Below are 24,510 nucleotides of genomic sequence, written 5' to 3'. Positions count from 1 at the left end.
ATTGTTTGAAACTTTTTTTTTCTTTGCAGTTGACCTACATATTTGCTGTCTCCCCCACAATAAAAAGCTGTTTGAATTAACAATTACCTTTTTATTACTGGGATAAAATCAACTAATTGGCTCAATTGCGCCATTACTATGAAGGAGGATGTTACGGCACATATTAATTGAGCCCTCTTGGCTAAATGGACAATAGTAGGTGATGGTCAGAGCTTCCCACCTTTGTACCTTCCATGTGCAATGACATTTGTACAGGTTACAGAAAATTCCTATAGCAATCCCAAATAAATCATAATTTTCTTAAGGGCCTCAGAAATCTAAAAGCTGGAATCGAATTTTCGGACTATAAGACGCAATTTTTTTTTTCAAAATGTTGGAGGAAAATGGGCGGTGGGGGTGCGTCTTATAATTTGGATGTACCAGCTACGGACAGGGAGTGGGGCGGCGGACCAGCAAATTGCAGGAGTTGAGAGCAGTGAATATTTATTCCCTTAAGTAGCAGGCACACTTCAGAGCCAATTTGCAGGAAGCTGGTGGCTGAGGTTCCTGTGCCTACTATTCAAGATCAATGAATATACACTGCTCTCCACTCCTATAGTCCTGGTGTAGGGAGCAGAGAATATTCTTGCAGTGGTCCTTTGCCTGTAAGCAGCGCATGACGTCATTGCCATGCGCTGCTTACAAGTATAAATCAGCTGCTGGACACTGCGAGGGAGCGCAGGGAATGTACGGTAAGTAAAATGTTTTGTTTTTTTTTAATGTTTTTCTGATGGGGCAGGGCATGCATACCAGAATGGTGATGAGGGGAACATGTATACCTGGATTGGGGACATGTATGTCAGATGGGGGATATTAGTACAGAATTTACTTCATTTTTTTTGCTTCAATTTTATTTTTTTCTATTTTCGTCCTTTAAAACTAAGGTGTGTTTTATCATCTGAAAAATATGGTATATGTATATATGATCTGAAATCAAAAATTTAAAGCAGATTAGATAAAAGAAATATGATATGCAATGAAATCATACATTCCCTTTTAAAAAAGTAGTTGTCTATATTGGCCAGGTAGCGTAGTTGCCATGCCAGGGTGAATCTAGTCTTTCACTCCAGGTGTGCTGTCTCCAATGTTTTCCCCAAATGTGGAGAAACTCAACTGCATAATTTCTGCTATTGGAGGGACTACATTCAGGCTTTACCTTGAAATTAACAAAAAGGAATTGTATGACATTTCAACTCGGGTCATTATAAAATGTTTGTCTTTAAAAATGGAGCTATATACACACACCTAGTCATGGCCGAAAGTGTTGGCAACCTTGAAATTGATCCAGAAAATGAAGTAATTCTCACAGAAAATGCAATCACACATGTTTTGTTACACGTTTATTGTTCCCTTCCCCATGACAGCACCATGGAGAAGGGGAATCCATCCTTCAGGGACAGGAAACCTACAGATAAAAAGGGCAGTACCTTTCCCTCTCATCAGTTGGTTTCCTGTCCTGGACTGGGGAACCTTCAGTATGGAGTACCTGAAGACTGAAGAAAAGATGATGTCCAGGCATGGCTAGACCGATACAGTCAGCGAGGATAACCTGCCACGGCTGGTGCAGGGTCCTGAAGCTGCCACCTCTGGGACCGCCGCGTCTTGCAGGGGTGGAGAGCGCAGCTGTCACACCATACTCTGGTGTTTGCTTCGGGTATCCTGTCTGCGTATGCGTGGGGACGCACCAGGGCGCCCCTTGATGACGCAGCTGGCGGTCACACGATCGTAGGAACTTCTGGTGAGCGGACCTGAAAGAGCACAGAGGAACGCCGGGCAGCCGGCTTCAAAGGGGAGGTACAGGACAGCGAATCACCGCAACAGCAGCAGCCAAGAAGACACAGGAAGGATACGCAGCATGATCACTCATTTCGGCGGCGTCGACCTTCCAGCAGCCATATTCTACTCAATTGAGCAGGAGCTCTGACGCGGTAGATAATTCTCCAGCCTCCAAAGGCCCATCAGTGGACCCCATTCCTCTTTCTAAACCCAGCACAGAAGCTTCTTCATGTGTAAAGAGCATTTCCCAGAAGTATTTTGGCTTACTCTCGTACATTTTGACAAACTGCAGTCTAGTTTTTTTTCTCTGTGTTAGCAGTGGAGTCATCCTGGGTCTCCTGCCATAGTATTTCATTCAAATGTCGACAGAGTTTGCGGTGGCACTGATGCCTTCTGAGCCTGCAGGACAGCTTGGAATTCTTTGGAATTTTGATTGGGGCTACCCCACAATCGAGACTATCCTGCATTGCAACCTTTTATCAGTTTTTATCTGCCATCCATGTCCAGGGAGGTTAGCTACAGTGTCATGGTTGTAAGGTTCTTGATGTTGTTATGCACCAAGGACAAGGGAAAATAAAGCTCTCTGGATATGGAATTGTAACCTTGAGATTGATATTGTTCAACAATTTTGTTTCTCAAGCCCTCAGCGAGTTCTCTTTTCCTCTTTCTGTTCTCCATGCTTAGTGTGGCACACACAATGCAAAGATTGAGTCAACTTCTCCCCTTTTTGTCGGGTTTCAGGTGCAATTTTCATATTGCCCACACCTGTCACTTGCTACAGGTGAGTTTAAACGAGCGTTACATTTTTTAAATAAGTTGTTTACCCACGTTTTTCCCTACACCCATGACAGCACACCTAAGCGGGAACCACCCCCAAGGACAGGAAATCTACTGAAATAAAAGGGTGGTACCTCTCCCCCGTATCAGTTGGTTTCTGTCATTAAATGGCAACCTGATGCTGAAAGCAAGGAACGCTTACCCAGGCCTTTGCCGGCAACTGAAAGAGCGGGTGTGTGCCTGCAAAGCTGGCCTTCAGGAACGCCTTCCGCAGGTCCAGTGTAGGCTCAGGTGGGAGGTGGTGAAAGATGCCTGGCATTTCTCCAGTCGCTGAACTGACCCAATCTGCAAGAGGAGCGCTGCCTGATGGCGCACTGGATGACATCAGATGGGCACACAGGAAGACGACCATGGTGTATTTAATTGACGTCACTCTTGGAATAGGTGTGCCTGAGAAGATAATGGCACGCTCCACTGTCATCGCTAGAGCAGGTCACACTGGGAGAAGGTGCGGCCTGAGGAATATCGCTGACCGACAGGTAACCCGAAGTAGGAGGCCAGAGGTGTGTCCAGGGAGGAGACGCCGTGTTTGTCCCTCAATAAAAATTAGGTCTGACCACAGGCATAGCATTTTTGCTACTGGTCTGTCTTGATTTTCATGGAGAATTAGTATGCGCATCCTCAACAGCGTGGACACAATTGGGGAAGCAGTTCAAGTGGCAGGAGCCAGCAGCAGACACAGCCACAGTAGCAGAGTGACTCTGGACTCCCTGGTGTCCAAAGAAGATAATTTTTGTGTCCCCGAACTGCGTCCTAACCCAGTACCCTTGAAGAGACAGCAGATGTTGAGTGAACGTATATCACCATTTTTATAGGGCTCCCATTTTTTTTTTTTTTTTTGTCAATAGGGAAGGCCTAAAAAGCCAGCGCCAAAAGAAATCCTAAACAATGTGCGCTCAGGGGACTGTCAGAAAAGATTCTGTTCAACTTCTATATAGAAAATGATTAGTGAGCAAACGCATAACTTCGCCTTAAATCTGTCATCAGTCATGTTGGAAAGCTCCCTTAAATCTCTATTGAGGAAAGGGAAGTCTGATATTTCGCAGGTTTCAGAAGCAGTATATGAATATGGATCTTCATCTTCTCCTGACAGTGACGTAGGGGAAAGAATGTTTTCCAGTAGAGGATACGGACAAATTAGATAAGGCCATTAGAGCAACTATGGGCCTTGAAGAAAATATTTCTAAATCCCTAGATTATGGAATGTGGAGCAAAGGAAGAATCGTACCTTTCCTGTTGATGACAAAATACATACGCTTATTAACAAGGAATGGAAGAAGCCAGAAAAAAATGACTCTACCCTCATCTTCAAAAAGCAGATATGCTGTTGAAGAGAAGGATACAGAGCTGTGTGATAAAATCCCCAGAAATGGCAGTGTCAAAATCCTCAGAGATCAGTCCTATCCTTTGAGGATACTGGTATTTTAAGAGACCATCTGGACAAGAAGGCAGAGGGGTACTTGATGCACACATGGGAAACTGTAGCGAGGGGAGGTTTGAAACCAGCGTTTGATTAGACCTGTGCTGCTCGTTCCCTAATGATTTGGCTGTAGCAATAAGAACAACTGAAAGATAAGACCACAGGTCTGCTAGGTTACTCAAATGCGGGAAGGTGAGCCTTATGGCTTAAAAGCTGCCCAGGAGTTTTTTCAGTCAAAAAATATTATGTGCTATTCCTTGCGATGGACAATTCTTACTTGGCAAAAAATTGGATGACATAATAAAAAAATGCTGGAGATAAAAAGAATGGATGTCCCATTTTTTTCACACCAGAGTCAAAGGAAGGAGGAAATATAATAGAGGGCGTCCTCCAGGAGTGAAGGAAATAGGAGGATAAGAACTGAAAAAAATCATTGATTTATGTTCAGTGGTCCCTCTTCAAGGAGCAAAAAAATCTTCCCAATGACGCCAGTCCACAGACAGGGAGAAGACTTTCCCCCTTCATCCAGGCCTGGGAAAACCCTCTCTTCCAGCAACTCGATTTTGGAAATAAGGACAGGTGAGATGAAGTTCCTTGGTCTAATAGGAAAACAGGTTTTTTGCAAAGTTCCGGTAGAAGAGAGAGGGAATTTTATCCCAAGACCCTATGGGTGTGTGCACACGCTGCGGATTCTGCTTATAACCTATGAAAAACAAAAAACGCAGTGCCCACGGTGCGGCATTTTCCGCGCGGATTTGATGCGGTTTCAAAACTGCAGCACGTCACTTCTTTGTGCGGATTCCGCAGCGGTTTGGCACCTGCTCCGTGACAGGTGTCAAACCGCAAGGGAAAAACCGCAGACCAATCCACAGAAAATCCGCAGATAAACCACAGGTCTTTTGACCTGCGGATTTAGTCAAATCTGCGCTGAAAATTTAGCAGCAGAATCCGCAGTGTGTGCACACAGCCTAAGACCCCGCCCCCCCGTGTTTTTTTTCTTTTTTTTTTTTTAAATAAGAACGATGGTACGTCCAGAACAATTCAGTTTGATGAACCTAAACAGTCATAAAATACCACTCCTTTAAGATGGGATCAATAAACGCTGCTATAAAGCTTCTATTTCAGAATTGCTACATGGTGGTCATAGACTTAAAGAATACATACTATCACATACCAATACATTCAGACCATCAAAAAGTTCTAAGAGTTGCTTTATTTATACAAGGAGAAATAAAGCATTATCAATTCAAAGCCATGCTGTTTGACTTATTTATGGCGCAGAGAGCCTTCACCAAAGTGATAGCTTGGAAAAAGCTACACGTGAAACGCACATCGGGGAGCTAGGGTACAGCACACCGTTCGACGATCACTGTCTTTGTGACAGATTGCCCTAATTATTGAGTCCCCCACTACCAGCACCTGTCTGGCCTGCCCTGCTCTCCTATTTCCCCCCTTACCGGAGAAGACACTCCTCCAGCTTTCAGAGGACATGCCTTGCTTCAGCACTCCCCTCATCTGCCAACTTGGCAAACTTATTGGGTTGTGCCAGATCAGGACTAGCCTCCCTGGCACTCTTACCGCTACCCTGCCTTCTGTCACCCAGCTTGCTGCTTCACTATCCTGCACCCCCCCCCTCATCTATCCCATTGAGCGTCTGCTCAGTGAGCAGAAGACTCCTTTCCATATTGTCTATGGATCTCAGTGTTGCCAGCTGCACATTTAGATCCAGTATCTGGGCTTCCAAATGCACAACGTGCTCACATCTCGCACAGCAGTATGCACCCTCGACCGACTGTTCAGTGTTTGCATACATGTGGCAAGATGAACACTGGATGGCATTGGCAATAGTGGAGCACATCATAATGGGGATTGCACTAGACAGAAAAGATAAGAAAAAATAAAAATTGATAAAATACAACAGTAATACCTCCCTTGGAAACTCCCTGAATCCAAAGTAACTGAATCACAAGTCACACATTTACCAGTCCGCACTTACACTCAGGTCACACTCAGCTTGTTCACACTCGCTCAGGCAGAAGATGTGAAGAGATTTTTTTTTTCCCTTCACCAGCAAACCACCCTGCTGCTCAAAGCACTTCCAAAAGCCCTCATACAGCTCTCCAAAAGATAAAAATTTTACAGTTCTCAGAATGTTGCAATAAAGTAACTTTTTTATATAAATAATTTTGTTACTGTGATATGCAAAACATAAAAAAATAAGTCTGGTATTTCTGTAATCACACCGACCCAAATATTAAATCCGTGTAATCACTTGTACTGCGTGGTGAGCTGCTCAAAAATAAGAACTATTCTTGTACTTCTGTCGATTTTGTTCATTGTGCCTCCCAGAAATCAGAACAAGGCTCTGGTCACATTTATCCTACGCTTTCCACTGAGCGGTTACGTTGGGGTTTTGTTGAAAATCCCCAAAACTGCAATTCGGGCAAAACCCCTGACGAAACCACTAACTTTTTAGGCAGATGGTGTTACTTTATATTCCATCTGGTCTCTGTTCCTGCGGTGTCCCACCATTTTATTTATCTGGGTAGCGCCCAAGTGTGGGTGACCACAGTTCTGTGCATGCCTGAACATATGGATACCACCGGAACAGATGCAGAATGGACTTCAAAGTGTCTCCATCTGCCTCATTATGGTAGGTGGTTCTGTCTGTATGGCATTTTTGTGGGGTTTACATGGAAACCTGACATGAGTGCTCAGCGTAGAAAGCAAAAATGTGATTCCAGCCTTATTCTGGAATCAATCGAAAAAATATTATGTACCCCAAAATGTTACCAATTAAACCCCTAATTTATACTGCACAAATCCAGCCCCCACTCGAGTACATCATCTGTCACTGGAAATATAGGGGGTTACAGGTAGATCAAAGACTCTGGAAAAGTGACATGGCTCCCGCCCCCTCCAAATAAAATCCAGTGAATTCTACACTCTTAAATCCAAATGCCCTCACTGTGCCTAATCTGCAGTCAGTGGCCACATGTTTGGCATTATTATAGCAGGGAGAGCCCATTTAACAATTTATATGGTGTGCGTTACCTTAAGCATAAGCTGAGTACAATGTATGGGGATTCTATATACTGTCCTTCCTTCCCTGACTGACACTAACTGCATCGAGGCTGGCTTTCAGTCAGGATTGGGGGCGCAGTTACAGCCAGAGTGCTATACTTCAGAGCGGTGACTGAATCAGCCCGGCCCTGTGACTGAACCACTGTGGGGCAATAAATTTAATTTTCTCCCTGCAGCTTTTGGCTGAGTGTGGGCGTCGAGCAGGTTAGTAACGCTGTTAACCTGCAGATTAACCCCATATGTTGAGGTTAGTGGGTTTTTTTTTTTTTTTCTCGTGATAGTTTCTCTCTAATACACAAAAATCAGTAATTTCTTGAGTGCATTTCATTCCCGTACATGTCACACGGCCGGTACACACATGGTAAAAATAGAGACACTCACTCTCTCACACTCACTTCACAGTACTCATGTCAGTGGTGAAATGGAGACGTGACGATCTGTTATCACTGTGGATGTGGTGTGGGGACGTGTGACGCTCTGTCACCACTGTGGATGTGATATGGAGTGCAGCGACTGTGCGGCTTTCCACAGTCCACTCCTCTGTTAGTGCCACTACTGGAGAGATAATAGATGTCAACACAGGGGCAGATTACTCACAACCAGTGAGTGTGCAGAGGGCGGTGCTGGACACTGACGCTGGGTGGTGCCAGATTTGGCTGTGAGGCCAGGTGCCCATGATCCCGAAGTAGCAGTGCTTTGGACACAGTGCGTGTTTGCTACAGCCAAAGCGCTGCCTTCTATTGAATGCAGGTGAATCCGCTTATGTTCACTTAACTATGCAAATTCCTCACGTTCAATACATTCTACTGGTGAAATTTCTCTAGCGTCTCCACAAGAGAATTTGACATGCTGCGGTCTGGAAAGATGAGCCGCATGTCCGTGTCCGCGGACAAGCCACGGGCGTATGGACGCATAGTGGACATGGCATTTCTTGAAATCCTATCCACTGTGCTGTGGCATCTGGCCGCTGCGGGTTTGACATTGCATTAGTACACAGTGTCAAACCCGCAGCAAGTATGGATCATGGGCACATGCCCTGCTGCTAGATAATAAAGCACAGGAAGCTGTCAAGTTTGTTAGAGCTGCAGGTAAACAAAGTGGGTGCAGGGAATTAAGAGAAATTCAGGAGGAACGATGGATAGAAATGAAAAACAAAATTTATATGGGTGTTGTATATCACAGTACAGCACAGATTAGCTTGAAAAAAATATTTGGAATTCTGTTTCGGACAACCTCTTTATCCCCTTACTGCCAGCTGAAGGAATAGTACGCCAGCTGGCAGTTTCTCCCCGCTTTGATGAGGGATCTGGCAGTGAGCCCACCTCAAAGCCGCGACCTATCAGCTGTTTTCAACAGCTGACATGCGCCCGCAATAGGCGCGAGTGGAATCGCGATCCGCTCGCGCCTATTAACTAGTTAAATCCCGCTGTCAAATGCTGACAGCGGCATTTAACAAGTGCTTCCGGCCGCCGGAACGAAATGCCTGCATTGCTGACCCCATCACTTGATCGCGATGCGTTGCCATCACAACCAGAGGTCTTCTGGAGACCTCTATGGTTGTTGAAGAATTGCTATGAGCGCCACCCTGTGGTCGGTGCTTATAGCAATGCTGTAATTCAGCTTCATAGAGGTGATCTGTGCATCACCTCTATGTAGCAGAGCCGATCAAGCAGTGGATGCTTCTAGCCTCCCATGGAGGCCATTGAGGCATGCCAAAGTTAAAAACAAAAAAAAAAAAAAAATCAGTTCAAATCACCCTCCCCTTTCTCCCCAATCAAAATAAAACAAGAAAAAAAAAACTACACATATTTGGTATCACCACGTTCAAAATCGCCCAATCTATCATTAAAAAAAAAACTAACAGGATCACTAAACGGCGTAGCGAGAAAAGAATAAACGCCAGAATTACGTTTTTTTTGGTCGTTGCGACATTGCATTAAAATGCAATAATGGGTGATCAAAAGATCGTATCTGCACCAAAATGGTATCATTAAAAACATCAGCTTGGCATGCAAAAAATAAGCCCTCACTCCCATGACATGTTTGGTGTCTATGAACTCGTAATAACTTGGAGAATCATATTGGCAGGTCAGTTTTAGCATTTAGTGAACCTAGCAAAAAAGCCAAACAAAACGCAAGTGTGGGATTGCACTTTTTTTGCAACTTCACCACACTTGAAATTTTTTTCCCGTTTTCTTTTACACAACATGGTAAAACCAATGGTATCGTTGAAAAGTACAACTTGTCCCACAAAAAATAAGCCCTCACATGGCCATATTGATGGAAAAATAAAAGTTATGGCTCTTGAAAGAAGGGGAGCAAAAAACAAAAAGCAAAACCGAGAAAAGCTCCGGCCATGAAGGGGTTAAAAGGTAATTGCCACAGGCAGTGTGCCTAGTCATACCTGTACCTCTGCACAGAGCACGTCAAGAAAATATTTTATCTTCTCTTCAATCTAAGTCAGTTTATTCCATTTAAATGTCTGCAAAGCATCCTATTGCTTCTTTATTGGATGTCATGCCTTATCTTGAAGTGTGTTCCCTGCAGTATTTATAACATTTTCATTTTTCAATAAGGTTCGCCGAGTTTTGAAAAGCCAGGAAGTTTATGAAAACTTTCTTCGATGCATTGCTCTTTTTAACCAGGAACTAGTATCTGGCTCAGAGCTTTTGCAGCTCGTCACACCTTTTTTAGGGTAAGTTTAACGTTATAAATAGGAAATGTAAAACGTAGTGTTATTGCTGTTTTACATTTTCCTGCTACAACTTAAAATTTGTAATCTGGTAAACTATTGAGCTGTGTGACCTGGGAAATTGACGCCATGGAAAACAGAAGCAAACAGGATTAAAGGGAATTTATCAGCAGTTTTTTTTTCTCTTTAATCTGAAGATCGCATTATGTAATAATATAGGGGCTAAAACACTGAATTCATATTCAGCGATGTCATTTATCAGGCTGTTTACTTACAAGGAAGGTTTTATAGCCAGTATATTATCCCTGGTGGACTAGGTCTCACGCGCCTCTTAGACCAAGCACACCCCCTCCTGTGATAAGCAGCTCTCGGTTAATAGACAGCATACATAGAAAGCAGTGGTGTGGGCAGGGTCAGCTTTCTGATCTCTGCTACATATAAGAAGTATGATTGTGTCCCAACTGCTGCGCTCAGTAATCAATTGATACATGGTTGGAATCAGGATCTCTTTTCCTCCATTATGGTGCTCTCAGAGGAGATGACAAAAACCTCTTAAGGCTGTGTGCACACGATGCAGATTTGCAGCGGTTCCGCAGCGGATTTTACCGCGCAGAAACGTTGCATATCCGCATTGTGATGTACAGTAGCCTTAAAATGAATGGAAAAAAAAAAACGCTGTGCAGACGCTGCGGATTTTTCGCGGTACAAAATCCGCAGCATGTTACTTCTTTTGTGCGGTTTTCTATCTCCCCTGTCACCAAATCCGCAGGGGGAAAACCGCAATGGAAAACCGCACAAAAACCGCATGAAAAATGGAAGAAATCCGCAGGAAAAATGCAGGTCATTTGACCTGCGGATTTCTTCCATTCTGCGCGGAAAAATCCGCAGGGCTAAAAAGACCGTCTGCACTCAGCCTAACAGTTTCCTCTGGTTTTTCATGAAAGGAAGAAATAGATGATTTAATCCGCTAATGACCGTTGATACGCCTTTTAACCGCAGTAGATAAGGGTACTTATTTCTCAGCGCTGCTTTTTAACGGCTCTGAGAAATAAGTGTATAGCGCCCCCAGCATTGGAATTCTCTGGGGTCTCTGCTACCGGCCCAGCTTTTACCAACCCCAGTGTTGCGATCACTGTTATTACCGGAATAACGGCGACCACAAAAAAAGCCTGAATTCCCCCCCCCCCCCCATTCAATTTCTCCCTCCTCTGATGTGATCACACATCAGAGGAGAGAGAAATGGGGTCCCCCATTCTCCCCTCCCCTTCTTCCCCACCCCCAGTACCTCCGGTGTTTGTGGACCCTCCTGCATCCCCCCTATCAGTGATCAAAATAATAATAAAAAAAGTAAATCAGCCCCCCCCCCCCTTTATCACCCCCTTAGGTAAAAATAAAATAAAAAGAAATATTTATTAAAGTTAGGGTTGCAGCATATGCTCCCTTTCACAAAAAAAGACCAGGAAAAACCAAACAAATTGGCCAGAGCCCCAAAGTCAACATTAGCTATAGCAGTAAAGGGATTTCTAAAATGCATAAAATATAACTTTGAAAGTTAAAGTAAAAATAGACACACAACACATACAACTGATCCTGATTACAGGGTCATGCAGCGTAATATATCTTTGGAGCTGTAAGAGAGGAAAAACCATTCACTTCCTATGAACGGCAGCTTTAGGCATAAGTAAACAGTAGGTGAATGAAATGTAGCCACAATGTAGCTCTCATTAACCACTAACGGCAGAAACACCAAGAGGGCTAGAGAAAACTTTTTCTCTTCTATTGCACCACTAATTGTAAATAAAGTGTAACAAGTGCAGATAGGCCCATGTATAGAAGTATAAATATTCAATAGTGGTATTAAAGCAACAATCATATTAGGGGTGAGTGCACATTTAGCTAATGTACAATAATTGGAACACACTCACCCATAATTTAGCCTATCAGGACATAGAGACCAATGTATGCCTCCAGTGGCTGTCCATTCTTAAAGGCAACAAGGGGGATGATAGTAGGAAGAAGACCACCTCCCAAAGGTCTTCTCTCTTATCATCCCGCTTGTTGCCCTTAAGAATGGACAGCTCATAAAATAAAAGGGATCCATTCGGCTAAGTAATTTCAGTGGCACTCTGGTTGCTTTCTGCATCACATCACTGCTCTTTTAGCACACCGGCTCACTGTTTGAAGCAGTAAAGGCCCTTTTACATTTAGCGATGCACCAGCGATCCAACCAGCGATCCGACCCGGTCAGGATCGCTGGTGCATCGCTAAATGATCGCTAGTGAGCTTTCATACAGAAAGATCTCACAGCGATGCAGCAGCGACGCAGCGCACGATACTTACCATTCACACACAGCGATCCTGCGTCCTCCCGCCCGCGTCCAGCGTCGCTCGTCGTCACAGCAGGAAGTCTCAGCAGGAAGCGCCCGACGAGAAATGGAGCCGGACATTCTCGCGCGATCAGCGATGGACAGCGGGGGAGCCGGTCGTTGGTAAGTATCACACATAGCGATATCGCTAGCAATATCGCTATAACGTCACAAAACCAGTGACGTTTTAGCGATATTGCTAGCGATATCGCTTAGTGTAAAACCCCCTTAAGTCTGAGACTCGGAACGTGGCTGTCTAATCTCAGAATCCAAAATGGGTGCCCACCTCTTGTTCAAACATCATCTCTGTGAAGTAGTAAATGTGGTCATCCACCTTTATAGGAATTTTGTGTGATTGTCACAGTATTTAAGCTGGAATACAACTTTGCACTATATCGTTACAATTTGTTTTGTTACCCTTCTATACTTAAATACGGATTGTTCTGTGAGCTCCAGAAATCTTCCTAATGACAATCACTAGGATAAAATGATTACATGTATTGAAAGCGTGATTCTCATTGTTTTTTAAATGTGTACTTTGTATTTACACAGGAAATTTCCAGAACTCTTTGCCCAGTTTAAGTCTTTTTTGGGTGTAAAGGAACTCTCCTTTTCTTCCCCGGTAACCAATGATCGCTCAAACGAAGGGATAGGGCGGGAAATTGACTATGCTTCCTGTAAACGAATTGGGTCCAGTTACCGAGCACTTCCTAAGACCTATCAGCAACCAAAATGCAGTGGTAGGACTGCTGTCTGCAAAGAGGTATGCCGTGTATATGTGTTAGCAAAAGCACTGACATGCAGTCAACATATTAATGAGGACTTGTTACCAGATTTCCTGTAACAAACTGCATATTATTGAATGGATTTCTTAGAAATTTATTTGATTGGTCCTAGCTTTGATAGAACATTCAAAATAAGTACACCAGCCTCATTAGATAAGAGACTTAATACAATCTGTATACATTAGTTATTATGAAATCTAGTGTCAAGTTCCCTTTAAATTAACCCACTAAACATATTGACCAAAAAATGTACATTTTATCTGTAGTCCTACACTACTGGCATTTTGACATGGGATACTGAGAGATCTCAGAAACTGGTCCACCAACACCTATCAGACTTTATCTTTTACTACTATTTATTTTATTTTGTTACTGAAATCACTTCTAAATTCACACTGAGGGTATTCTCTTTCATTTCCTGCAGGTGTTAAATGATACGTGGGTGTCCTTCCCAGCCTGGTCTGAGGACTCCACTTTTGTCAGCTCTAAGAAGACGCCATATGAAGAGCAGCTTCACCGTTGTGAGGATGAAAGGTTTGAGGTGAGTCGCATTGTGAGCGCTCATACCCATATGTGTGAAAATGTTTTTTACAATATCTTGACCGAAAAAACAAACTAATGTCCTGCGATTGCAATTTGATTTTTCACACTGGCATACGATTTACATCTGCATGCAGTGTGATTGCTATATCCTATTGCAATGCGATTTTTAACATGAACTTTTACATAGAGCAATTCTCTTGTGATTTACACACAGTTTTCAATGGAAATATTCTTTAAAACACACCTATAGATTAAAAAGCAGACAATGCAGCAGCCGCGTACAGTAAAATCACAGCAGAACCCAACAGGATAGAATAGATGGATTAGATACAATATGTACACATTGAAAAGATATACAAATGTCAGTGACATATGCAATTAGTACAGTGTGTGCAGCTTACTGTCGATGTATTTAATTAAGAATATTTTTCAGAAAAAAAATGGCATGTTCTCCAGCGTAATTTTCTTAACCAGCAGAGGGAAAGCCAACGGCTGGGGGCAGATGTTTATAGCCTGAGAGGGGGGGTAATACCTATGGAGTTTCCCAGGCTATTTCTATCAGCTCCACAGCTGTGTACTTAGCCTTTACTTGGTATCAAATTGGGGGACCCCGTGAAAAGTGTCCCCCTATAAATAATAACCAGTAAAGGCTAGGCAGACAGCTGTGGGCTGATAATAGCCTAGGAAGGGGCCATGGATATTGTTCCCTCCTTTCTACGGGTTAAAAAACGTCAGCTCTCAGAAAAGGTGCATCTAAAAGATTTATTTTGGGACATGGCCTCTCTTCCCACTTGCCCTGATCCAATGGAAAGTGGGGTAGTTATTTGGGGGCGGGGCTGATGTCATTTTTGTATTGTCAGGTGACATCAAGCCCAGAGGATAATAATGGAGAGAAGTCAATAAGACACCCTCATTACTAACCCCATAGTCATATTGTATAAAAACATACACACCCAGAATAAAGTACTTTTAATTGAAAGAATGACACACTCCCTGACAGAAGTTATGTTGCTTATCCTTGTTATGTAAATAAAAGCTTATAACCTGACGTTAAATTCATCCATCGGTTGTCTAAATTATTCTTTTGAAAGCTGAAACCCTCCGAAATGTGGTTTAGGTTAAGAAAATAAATTGCCATCAATGCAGAAATATTGATCATTTAATGGACACAGAATGGTCAGATTTTGGCAAGACAAATGTTTTGTCGGCCACAGAAATTTGTGATATTCAAACAAATAATTAACTTAAATTACAAATATATGTTGCATAACATTGGGGAATGAAGTTGTGGTGCTATGACTCATATTTAATATTTTGTGTGACTTCCATGAGCTTGAAGGACTGCATCCATGTGGTTCAACAATGATTCATACAATTTATTAATGAAGTCATCAGGATGCAGTCTTACATGCCTCCCAAAGTTCATCTAGATTCTTTGGTTTTGTCTTCCAAGCTTCCTCTTTCATCCTACCCCAAACATGCCCAATGATGTTTTTGTCTGGTGACTGGGCTGGCCAGTCCTTGAGCACCTTGATCTTTTTTGCCTGGAGGAACTTTGTTGTAGAGATGGATGTATGAGATGGAGCACCATCCTGCTGCAGAATTTGACCCCTTTTATGATTTGGAATATAAGAGGTAGCTAATATGTCTTGATATTTTAGGCTATTGATATTGCCTTCCACCTTGCAAATGTTTCGCACACCCCCATACTGAATGTAACCCCAGACCATGATCTTTCCGCCACCAAATTTAACTGTTTTCTTGGTGTATTTTGGGTCCATACGGGCTCCAGTAGGTCTCCTGCAGTATTTGCGGCGGCTGAGGATTCATCAGAGAAATCCACCTTCTGCCACTTTTCCAGCGTCCATTTGTTTAGCAGGCTGTAGGACTTTCCAAATGCCACACGGTTTATTTGCCTTTTATTTAGTGCTGGCTTCTGGGCACTGATTCGACCATGGAGGCCATTTCGAGACCGAATCCTACAAACTGTTCTAGTTGACACAGGGACTTGAGGTGGCCAGGCTTGTTGGAGCTCTGCTGCAGTGGAAGAGGGGTTTGCTTTGGATTTTCTAACCAACAAACGTTCCTCCTGAGCAGTTGTCTTGCGGGGTCTGCCGGACCTGGGCTTGTCAAACACATCTCCAGTCTCTTTGAATCTTTTTTTAATTCTTTGTACTTGACGCTGAGACGCATTAAAGGTGCCAGCCACCTCTGCAGTGGATCTGGTCTTCAGCCACTTGATAATACAGGCTTTGGTCGCAGGGTAGGTTTTTGGCATGTTGTCAGAGCTCAAGTTGCAGCTCAAGTGAAGGTCTGGGGTGCTGAGTTTCTTTTTATACACACCCACTAATTAACCGATCATTTACTGAGCACAGGTGAGCATGTAAACTAGGATTGAGTGTGTTATAAGACCTGGCGACAAAACTTTTGTCTTGCCGAAATCTGACCATTCGGTGTCCATTAAATGATCAATATTTCTGCATTGATGGCAATATATTTTCTTAACCTAAGCCACATTTCGGAAGGTTTCAGCTTTCAAAAGAATAATTTCTCGTTCGCCTTATTGGGGGACACAGAGACCTTGGGTGTATGCTGCTGCCACTAGGAGGCTGACACTATGCACAAAAAAAGGTTAGCTCCTCCTCCGCAGTGTACACCCCACCGACCGGCAGAGAATTCCTCAGTTTAGCTTAGTGTCAGTAGGAGGTGGACACGGGTCTTTTATTAGACCCATATCTACCTCGTCGTGCGTCGTTCCTTTTCTGGTTCTACGGAGGGATACAGAGTGAAAAGTCACATCTGTACTCCCACATGGAGTCTGCAAGTACGGCGTGTACTGCCACCCCGTATCCTTGCAGTTCTCCGCGGCAGGACCAGCCAGACGGACGCCGACACCAAGACGTGCCAGCGACTCCAGGGGTCCTTGTTGCCAGTCTCCCTCCCACTCGCCTACCAGAGCCTGTCGGTTGGATGAGACGCAAGACTTCTTCAGACAGGTAACGGATCGTGGATGGGTGAGAATTTTTTTTTTTTTAATTTATTTACCTGGCTGCCCATTCCCGACGGTCGCCTCTTCAATGGTCACAGGGGAACCCCGGTTGTAGGCGCTGCGGTCGCTCGCAGTCGCCACAAGGCTATAGGCAGCTCAATGTTGCTGGGCATCCCCCCCTTCCCTCCCCCCTTTCTGGGGACAGGGAGCACAGGGTTTTTTCCCATTGGGAGCGGCTTGCGACTGCGGCGTCCCACTTTTTCGGACCTCCCCGCCGACCCCCTGCTGACAGGCGGCCGCCGCAACTAATTTAGGCCCCGGCTTCAGTTCGGGCCTACCGCTACGTCGCGGCCACGCCCCCCGCCCCTTTCTTCTAAGCGGGCTTCTCTCCCGCTCTTCCCAGGCCCTCCCACCGCCTGTCCTTCACCTGCCCAGCCTGTTATTGGCTAGAGGGCGGTGAATTGTTAACCCTGCGTGGTGCTCCGCCCTCCCTCCTCTCCTGAACGCGCGCTTTTTCTCAGGAAGGCGCCATTTTCCCAGCCTGTTAGCCGGGCACCAGCTCCTCACTGGATAGCATCTTCTCCAGCTGGTTTTTTTCAGGAGGTCTGTCGGCCGGATTTCGCTCTGACCTGCATCCACTGACAGGTCGCAGAGCATCGCTTCTGGGGACACCGGACCGTGAGTAGCTCTGCACTGCAGACTGACCCTTCTCCACCCTCTGTCCCCCCAACCTTCCGGCATTACCTCAGCTTTTCACTATGTCTAACTCTAAGTCTGATCGTACCCGCTCTACCGCCCCCCCCTGCACTTTATTCAAGTACTTTGCATGTTCTTCGTGCAATCGCAAACTTCCCTCAGGCCAGTCCACTCCCCTCTGCCTGGATTGTAGCAATCCAATTCAGCCTGACGCCGTCCAGGAGCCATCTGCGGCCCCAGGTGAGAGTGAGCCCCCCATGCCTGGCTGGGCCTCCTCGCTATCTCAATCAGTGGCAGACCTCACCAGGGTGTCTCAGTCCCTGGTGGCCGTTCTTGATAAGTTGCCCCTGGACTCTTCACAGGGCCAAGCAGGTCCCAAATTGTTCCATCTGAATCAGCCAGCGGTAGTCGCAAAAGACCCAGGCAAGATTCCCAGCCGGAATCCTCTCCTAGTCCCATCTCACCGCATAGCCCTTCTCACCAGCCTCCCTCTCGGGCCTCCTCTCCCGAGTCAGGGGAAGCGCTTTCGGACAGGTCATCTGAGGGGATTTTAGAGCTGGATTCAGACCAGGATGCAAGCATGAAGGTCACAGTGCAGGACCTCATTGCTGCGATACATCATACCTTCGATATTGCTGACTCCCCTGCGAAATCCTCAGATCAGGAGGTTTCGTTCAGACGGGCAGAAACTCCCTCCAGGGTTTTTCCTTTCCATTCCGAGTTTGGGAAAATTTTTACCAAGGAAAGAGAGGATCCGACCAGACGCTTTCAAAGAGGAAAACGTCTCGGCATACTCTACCCATTTGCTAAGGAGCTCACGGACAACTGGTCGGCCTCTCCCTCGGTCGATCCGCCCGTGTCCAGGCTATCCAATAACACGGTTCTCCCGCTTTCAGGCGTGGCGTCCCTAGAGGATTCTAATGACAGGATTATAGAATCCCTGGCGAAGTCTGCCTTTGAAGCGGCTTCAGCGGCGGTGTGTCCAATCTTTGCTTCATCCTGGGCAGCAAAGGCCATAGCCACGTGGGCAGATGACCTTCGTCAGGGCATCTTAGATAAGGCGCAACCGGAGCATTTGGCCGATCTCGCCAATCAGATCTCCCATGCTGGGGACTATCTTCTCTCCGCTTTCTTGGATGCTGCATCCTGTGCAGTTCAGGCGTCAAGCAACGTTGTTGCAATTCGACGTACAATTTGGCTAAAGGCATGGCAAGCAGACTTGTCTTCTAAAAAGTCCCTCACTAACCTGCCTTTTCAGGGGGTGCGCCTCTTTGGGTCCCAATTGGACCAGATTATTAAGGACGCCACCGGAGGCACGAGTTCACTCCTCCCTCAGTCCAAGCCTCGCAGACCCCTACTAAGGCATCAGTTTCGACCCTTTCGGACTTTCCGCCGTTTCAATATGGCGGACAACTCCTCCAGCCAACAGAGACCGCAGGCTCGCCAGGAGAGAAAGTTAGTTTCCTTCAGACCCACTCCTTCCTGGCGACCCCACTCCTCCCAGGGCAGACCGTCCAGATCTAGATCTGGACGGTCTACTTCAGCATGACTATCATCGGGCACGCGAGGGGCCTTTCCAATTGGGAGGTCGACTTCTTTCCTTCAGGGACGTTTGGCTGGCCGCCGTGGAGGACGCCTGGGTCAGGGAGGTCGTATCCTCAGGATACAAGATAGAGTTCGTCTCTCTCCCACGGGATCGTTTCTTCGAATCCAGGCCTCCAAAGGATCCAGCCTTGATCCCGGGGTTCTCTACGGCTATCGCCGCTCTCCTCAGTTCCGGGGTGATTGTGCCCGTTCCCGAATCGGAGCGCTTCACGGAGTTCTACTCGAACCTGTTTGTAGTGCTGAAAAAAGACGGCGCAGTTCGACCCATCTTGGATCTCAAGCTGCTCAACAAGAGGGTCCGCCTTCGCCACTTCCGAATGGAGTCGCTTCGCTCGGTCATCGCCTCCATGGAGGAGCAGGAATTCATGTGCGCAATAGACATCCAAGATGCCTATTTACATGTTCCAATTTTCTCCGGACGTCAGAAGTTCCTGCGCTTTGTGATTCGACAGCATCACTACCAGTTTGTCGCACTGCCCTTCGGTCTTGCCACCGCTCCCAGAGTCTTCACGAAGATCATGGCTGCGTTGATGGCTTTGTTGAGAGTCAGAGGCCTCGTTCTTTTCCCGTACCTAGACGATATTCTGATCAAGGCTCCCTCATTCCAACAGGCTCACCAAAGTTTGTCAATCGTCCTGGACACTCTTTCCAATTTCGGGTGGATCGTCAACAGGAAAAAGTCCTGTCTGGTTCCTACCCAACGCCTGGTCTTTCTAGGTCTTCTGTTCGACACTCGTCGGTCAAGGGTCTTTCTCCCACAAGAAAAGATTCTCTCTCTGCAGCAGGAAGTACGATCGCTGCAGACCTCGCGATTCCCATCCCTCCGTACAGCCATGAGGGTCCTGGGAAAGATGGTGGCGGCGATAGAGGCAGTTCCCTTTGCCCAATTTCACGCCAGGCCTCTCCAGCAGGCCATTCTGTCGAAGTGGAACAGGTCGCCTCGGTCCCTGGATCGCCCTGTCCATCTTTCTTACCGGATCAAGCGGTCTCTCAACTGGTGGTTGTCGTCACCTCTCATTCTATCGGGTCGATCCTTCCTTCCCATTCACTGGCAGATAGTAACCACAGATGCCAGTCTCCTCGGTTGGGGTGCGGTGTTCCGCAACCACACTGTTCAGGGTCGATGGTCGGATCGGGAATCAGCGCTGCCGATCAACGTTCTGGAGATTTGAGCGATCCATCTTGCTCTGGTCCACTGGGAAAGGCTCCTCAAGGGACTGCCGGTACGGATTCAGACAGACAACGCCACAGCGGTGGCATATGTCAACCGCCAAGGGGGAACACGGAGTGTCTCAGCCCTGGCGGAGGTGTCCAAGATTCTTCGTTGGGCGGAGATTTCCGTTCCGACAATTTCCGCGGTTCACATTCCCGGCGTAGACAACTGGGCCGCCGATTTTCTCAGCCGCGAGGGTCTCGCGGCGGGAGAATGGTCCCTACATCCGGAAGTGTTTCATCTGCTCTGCCTTCGGTGGGGAACCCCGGATGTAGACCTCATGGCGTCTCGCCTCAACAGGAAAGTCCCACAATTCGTGTCCAGGTCACGGGACCCTCTGGCAGTGGGCGCCCGACGCCCTGGCCGTTCCTTGGTCCCAGTTCGAACTTCCCTACCTGTTCCCTCCTCTGCCTCTTCTTCCCAAGCTGTTGAAGAAGATCAAGGCAGAAGGACTTCCGGTCATTCTCATCGCCCCGAATTGGCCCAGAAGGTCTTGGTTCGCGGACATTGTCAACCTTCTCGCGGACGCCCCCTGGAAGCTTCCAGACAGAACAGATCTGCTGTCTCAGGGTCCGATTTGCCACCCCAATTCTCGGCCGCTCAATTTAACGGCGTGGCTGTTGAGACCGAGGTTCTGAAACGAGCAGGATTTTCCGACCACGTAATTCAGACCATGATCCGAGCCAGAAAGCCATCATCTTCCAAGATTTACTACCGTACTTGGAAGGCCTATTTCACTTGGTGTGAGACCAATGACGTCGCGCCCATGTCCTTTTCGCTCCCTTCAGTCCTAGCGTTTCTTCAGGCAGGATTGGATGCGGGGCTTGCCCTCAGTTCCCTGAAGGGTCAAGTTTCGGCGCTGTCCATTCTGTTTCAGAAAACGTTGGCTTCCCGTCCTCAGGTTAAGACCTTTCTTCAGGGCGTGGCTCACACGGTCCCGCCGTACCGGGCGCCTGTGGATCCATGGGATCTTAATCTGGTTCTTGAGGTTCTGCAAGGTCCGCCCTTTGAACCCCTCAGGGATATTTCCCTTTCTCTCCTTTCTTGGAAGGTAGCCTTTCTGGTGGCCATCACCTCCGTCCGGCGCGTGTCGGAATTGGCAGCTCTTTCGTGCCGCTCTCCCTTTCTGGTTCTCCACCAGGATAAGGTAGTTCTGCGGCCTCCGCCCTCTTTCCTTCCGAAGGTGGTGTCCTCGTTTCACCTTAACGAGGATATCGTGCTACCGTCCTTTTGTCCGAATCAAACTCATCCCCGAGAGCGGTCCTTGAACAAGCTGGACCTGGTTAGGGCGGTAAGAGTCTGTCTAGGACGACTTCCTTGCGAAAGACAGAGTCTCTTTTCATTATCTCTGATGGAGCGCGGAAAGGTCACCCGGCGTCAAAGGCCACCATTGCTCGCTGGATCAGATCGGCTATCCTGGAAGCCTACCGTGTTAAGCGTCGCGGAGCCCCTCCGGGTATCAGGGCCCACTCTACTCGGGCAGTGGGTGTCTCCTGGGCGGTGCGCCACAGAGCTTCCGCACTGCAGCTTTGCAAAGCTGCAACATGGTCATCGGTTCACACGTTTGTGAAATTCTACAGAGTCCACACCTACGCTTCGGCGGACGCCAGCCTAGGTAGACGGATTCTGCAGGCCGCGGTGGTGAGTCCGCTGGCCTGATGGAAGTTTGTTTCCCACCCCAGGGACTGCTTTGGGACGTCCCAAGGTCTCTGTGTCCCCCAATAAGGCGAACGAGAAAACAGGATTTTTGGGTTGCTTACCGTAAAATCTGTTTCTCGGAGCCTTCATTGGGGGACACAGCACCCTCCCATGTTTTACAGCTCCTGTTCTTACTTTGGTTGAATGGTTACAGTTGAGTTGTTTATGTTGTCAACCTATTCTGTTACTTCCCCAACTGCTTTCTCACTAACTGAGGAATTCTCTGCCGGTCGGTGGGGTGTACACTGCGGAGGAGGAGCTAACCTTTTTTTGTGCATAGTGTCAGCCTCCTAGTGGCAGCAGCATACACCCAAGGTCTCTGTGTCCCCCAATGAAGGCTCCGAGAAACAGATTTTACGGTAAGCAACCCAAAAATCCTGTTTTATACCAGGGCTGTGGAGTCGGTAAGCCAAACCTGCGCCTCCGACTCCTCAATTTCCCTTACACCGACTCCAACTCCGACTCCACGACTCCGACTCCCACACATATTGCTTATATTTAAGTGAAAAATTTATTGTAGTACAATGTGAACCTCAGACATTTAATCATTTTTATGATCCAATAATCAAGATATTTAGATAGAACAGAATATATATTGGTGTACTACCCGGTTTTCATTCTTTTTGGTACAGATACGATATGGATAGACAGATATGGATAAATGGATAGAGCAGATTTCTAATCTGTTTTTGCTATTGAAAACATTATCTATGAGCTCAAAAACCTTTCAGGTGATGCAGTTTTTTAAAAAGTTGATCAACTTTTGCAGCTGAAAAACGTATCCTCAAAAAACACAGGAAAAACGCTGTGTGTGAATGTAGCCTTAGATCAGGAATAGAACAGCCATTTATAGGACATTTCATAACTTTCCCAAACTCCTATGAAAAAATATTCAGCACATCCTGCATTGTACTACTGTGCCCAATTTATTATATATTTTAGGAGTCGGTCCATTTTATACCGACTCCAACTCCGACTCCGACTACACCAAAATGAGCTCCGACTCCGACTCCACGACTCCGACTCCACAGCCCTGTTTTATACAACCGATGGATGAATTTAACGTCAGGTTATAAGCTTTTATTTACATAACATGGATAAGCGACATAACTTCTGTCAGGGAGTGTAAATCTTAACCCCTTCACTACCCAGGGTGGTTTGCACGTTAACTCCTGGGCCAATTTTTACAATTCTGACCACTGTCCCTTTATGAGGTAATAACTCTGAAACGCTTCCGGTGATTCTGACATTGTTTTCTCTTGCCATATTGTACTTCATGTTAGTGCTAAAATTTCATTCAAATAACTTGCGTTTATTTGTGAAAAAAAATGGAAATTTGGCGAAAATTTTTAAAATTTCGCAATTTTCCAACTTTGATTTTTTTTATGTCCTTAAATCAGAGATACGGCACACAAAAAACTTGATAAGTAACATTTCCCACATGTTTACTTTACATCAGCACAATTTTGGAACCAAAATTTTTTTTTGTTAGGAAGTTATAAGGGTTAAACGTTGACCAGCGATTTCTCATTTTTTGCAACACCATTTTATTTTTACGGACCACATCACATTTTGAAGCCACTTTGAGGGGTCTGTATGATAGAAAATACCCAAAAGTGACACCATTCTAAAAACTGCACCCCTTAAGATGCTCAAAACCACATTCAAGAAGTTTATTAACCCTTCAGGTGCGTCACAGGAATTTTTTTGAATATTTAAAAAAAATGGAACATTTAACTTTTTTTCACAAAAAAAATACTTCAGGTTCTATTTTTTTTTTATTTTACCAAGGGTAACAGGAGAAATTGGACTGGAAAAGTTATTGTGCAATTTGTCCTGAGTACGCTGATACCTGATATGTTGGGGGGAACCACTGTTTCGGCGCATGGCAGAGCTCAGAATGGAAGGAGCGCCGTTTGACTTTTAATAATAATCTTTATTTTTATATAGCGCTAACATATTCCGCAGCGCTTTACATTTTTGCACACATTATCATCGCTGTCCCTGTTTGAGGCTCACAATCTAAATTCCCCATCAGTATATCTTTGGAATGTGGGAGGAAACCGGAGTACCCGGAGGAAACCCACGCAAACACGGGGAGAACATACAAACTCCCTGATGTACCTAAACAGTGGAAACCCCCCACAAGTGACCCCATTTTGGAAACTAGACCCCCCCAAGGAACTTATCTAGATATGTGGTGAGAACTTTGAACCCCCAAGGGCTTCACAGAAGTTTATAACGTACAGCGGTACAATTAAAAAAATCATATTTTTTCCATAAAAATGATCTTTTCACCCTCAATTTTTATTTTCCCAAGGGTAACAGGACCCTAAAAGTTATTGTGCAATTTGTCTTTAGTACGCTGATACCCCACATGTGGGGGTAAACCACTATTTGGGCGCATGGCAGAGCTCGGAAGGGAAGCAGCACCATTTGACGTTTTTGGCTGGAATTGAGATCGGACACCATGTTGCATTTGGAGAGCACCTGATGTGCCCAAACAGTGGAAACCCCCCAATTATAACTCCAACCCTAACCCCAACACGCGCCTAGCCCTAGCCCTAACCCTAATGGGAAAATAGAAATAAATTTTCTTTTAATTTTATTATTTTTCCCTAACTAAGGGGGTGATAACGGGGGGGTTTGATTTACTATTTATGGCGGGTTTTTATGTTTGGCAGCTGTCACACGCTAAAAGACGCTTTTTATTGTAAAAATAGTTTTTGCATCACCACATATTGAGAGCTATAATTTTTCCATATTT

At 45.8% G+C, this 24,510-nt stretch overlaps 1 protein-coding gene and 1 long non-coding RNA gene across 2 annotated transcripts in view; one reads left to right on the top strand and one right to left on the bottom strand.

The window, feature by feature from the left end:
* Positions 1–24,510, top strand: part of SIN3B (SIN3 transcription regulator family member B) — an 84,561-nt gene that overhangs the window by 32,571 nt on the left and 27,480 nt on the right. The window contains exons 9-11 of the mRNA XM_073559841.1: positions 9,733–9,851; positions 12,767–12,977; positions 13,424–13,540. Coding sequence (XP_073415942.1) covers positions 9,733–9,851; positions 12,767–12,977; positions 13,424–13,540 — 447 coding nt within the window. The remainder of the gene's footprint in view (positions 1–9,732; positions 9,852–12,766; positions 12,978–13,423; positions 13,541–24,510) is intronic.
* The window catches only part of LOC141072563 (uncharacterized), a 94,325-nt gene that overhangs the window by 68,352 nt on the left and 1,463 nt on the right, over positions 1–24,510 (bottom strand). The gene's annotated exons all lie outside the window — the stretch shown is intronic.

Source organism: Dendrobates tinctorius, unplaced genomic scaffold (genome assembly GCF_039654945.1).
Source record: "Dendrobates tinctorius isolate UK_male_01 unplaced genomic scaffold, ASM3965494v1 ptg000276l, whole genome shotgun sequence".
Lineage (NCBI taxonomy): Eukaryota > Metazoa > Chordata > Amphibia > Anura > Dendrobatidae > Dendrobates > Dendrobates tinctorius.
This window is presented reverse-complemented; position numbering and strand designations above follow the sequence as displayed.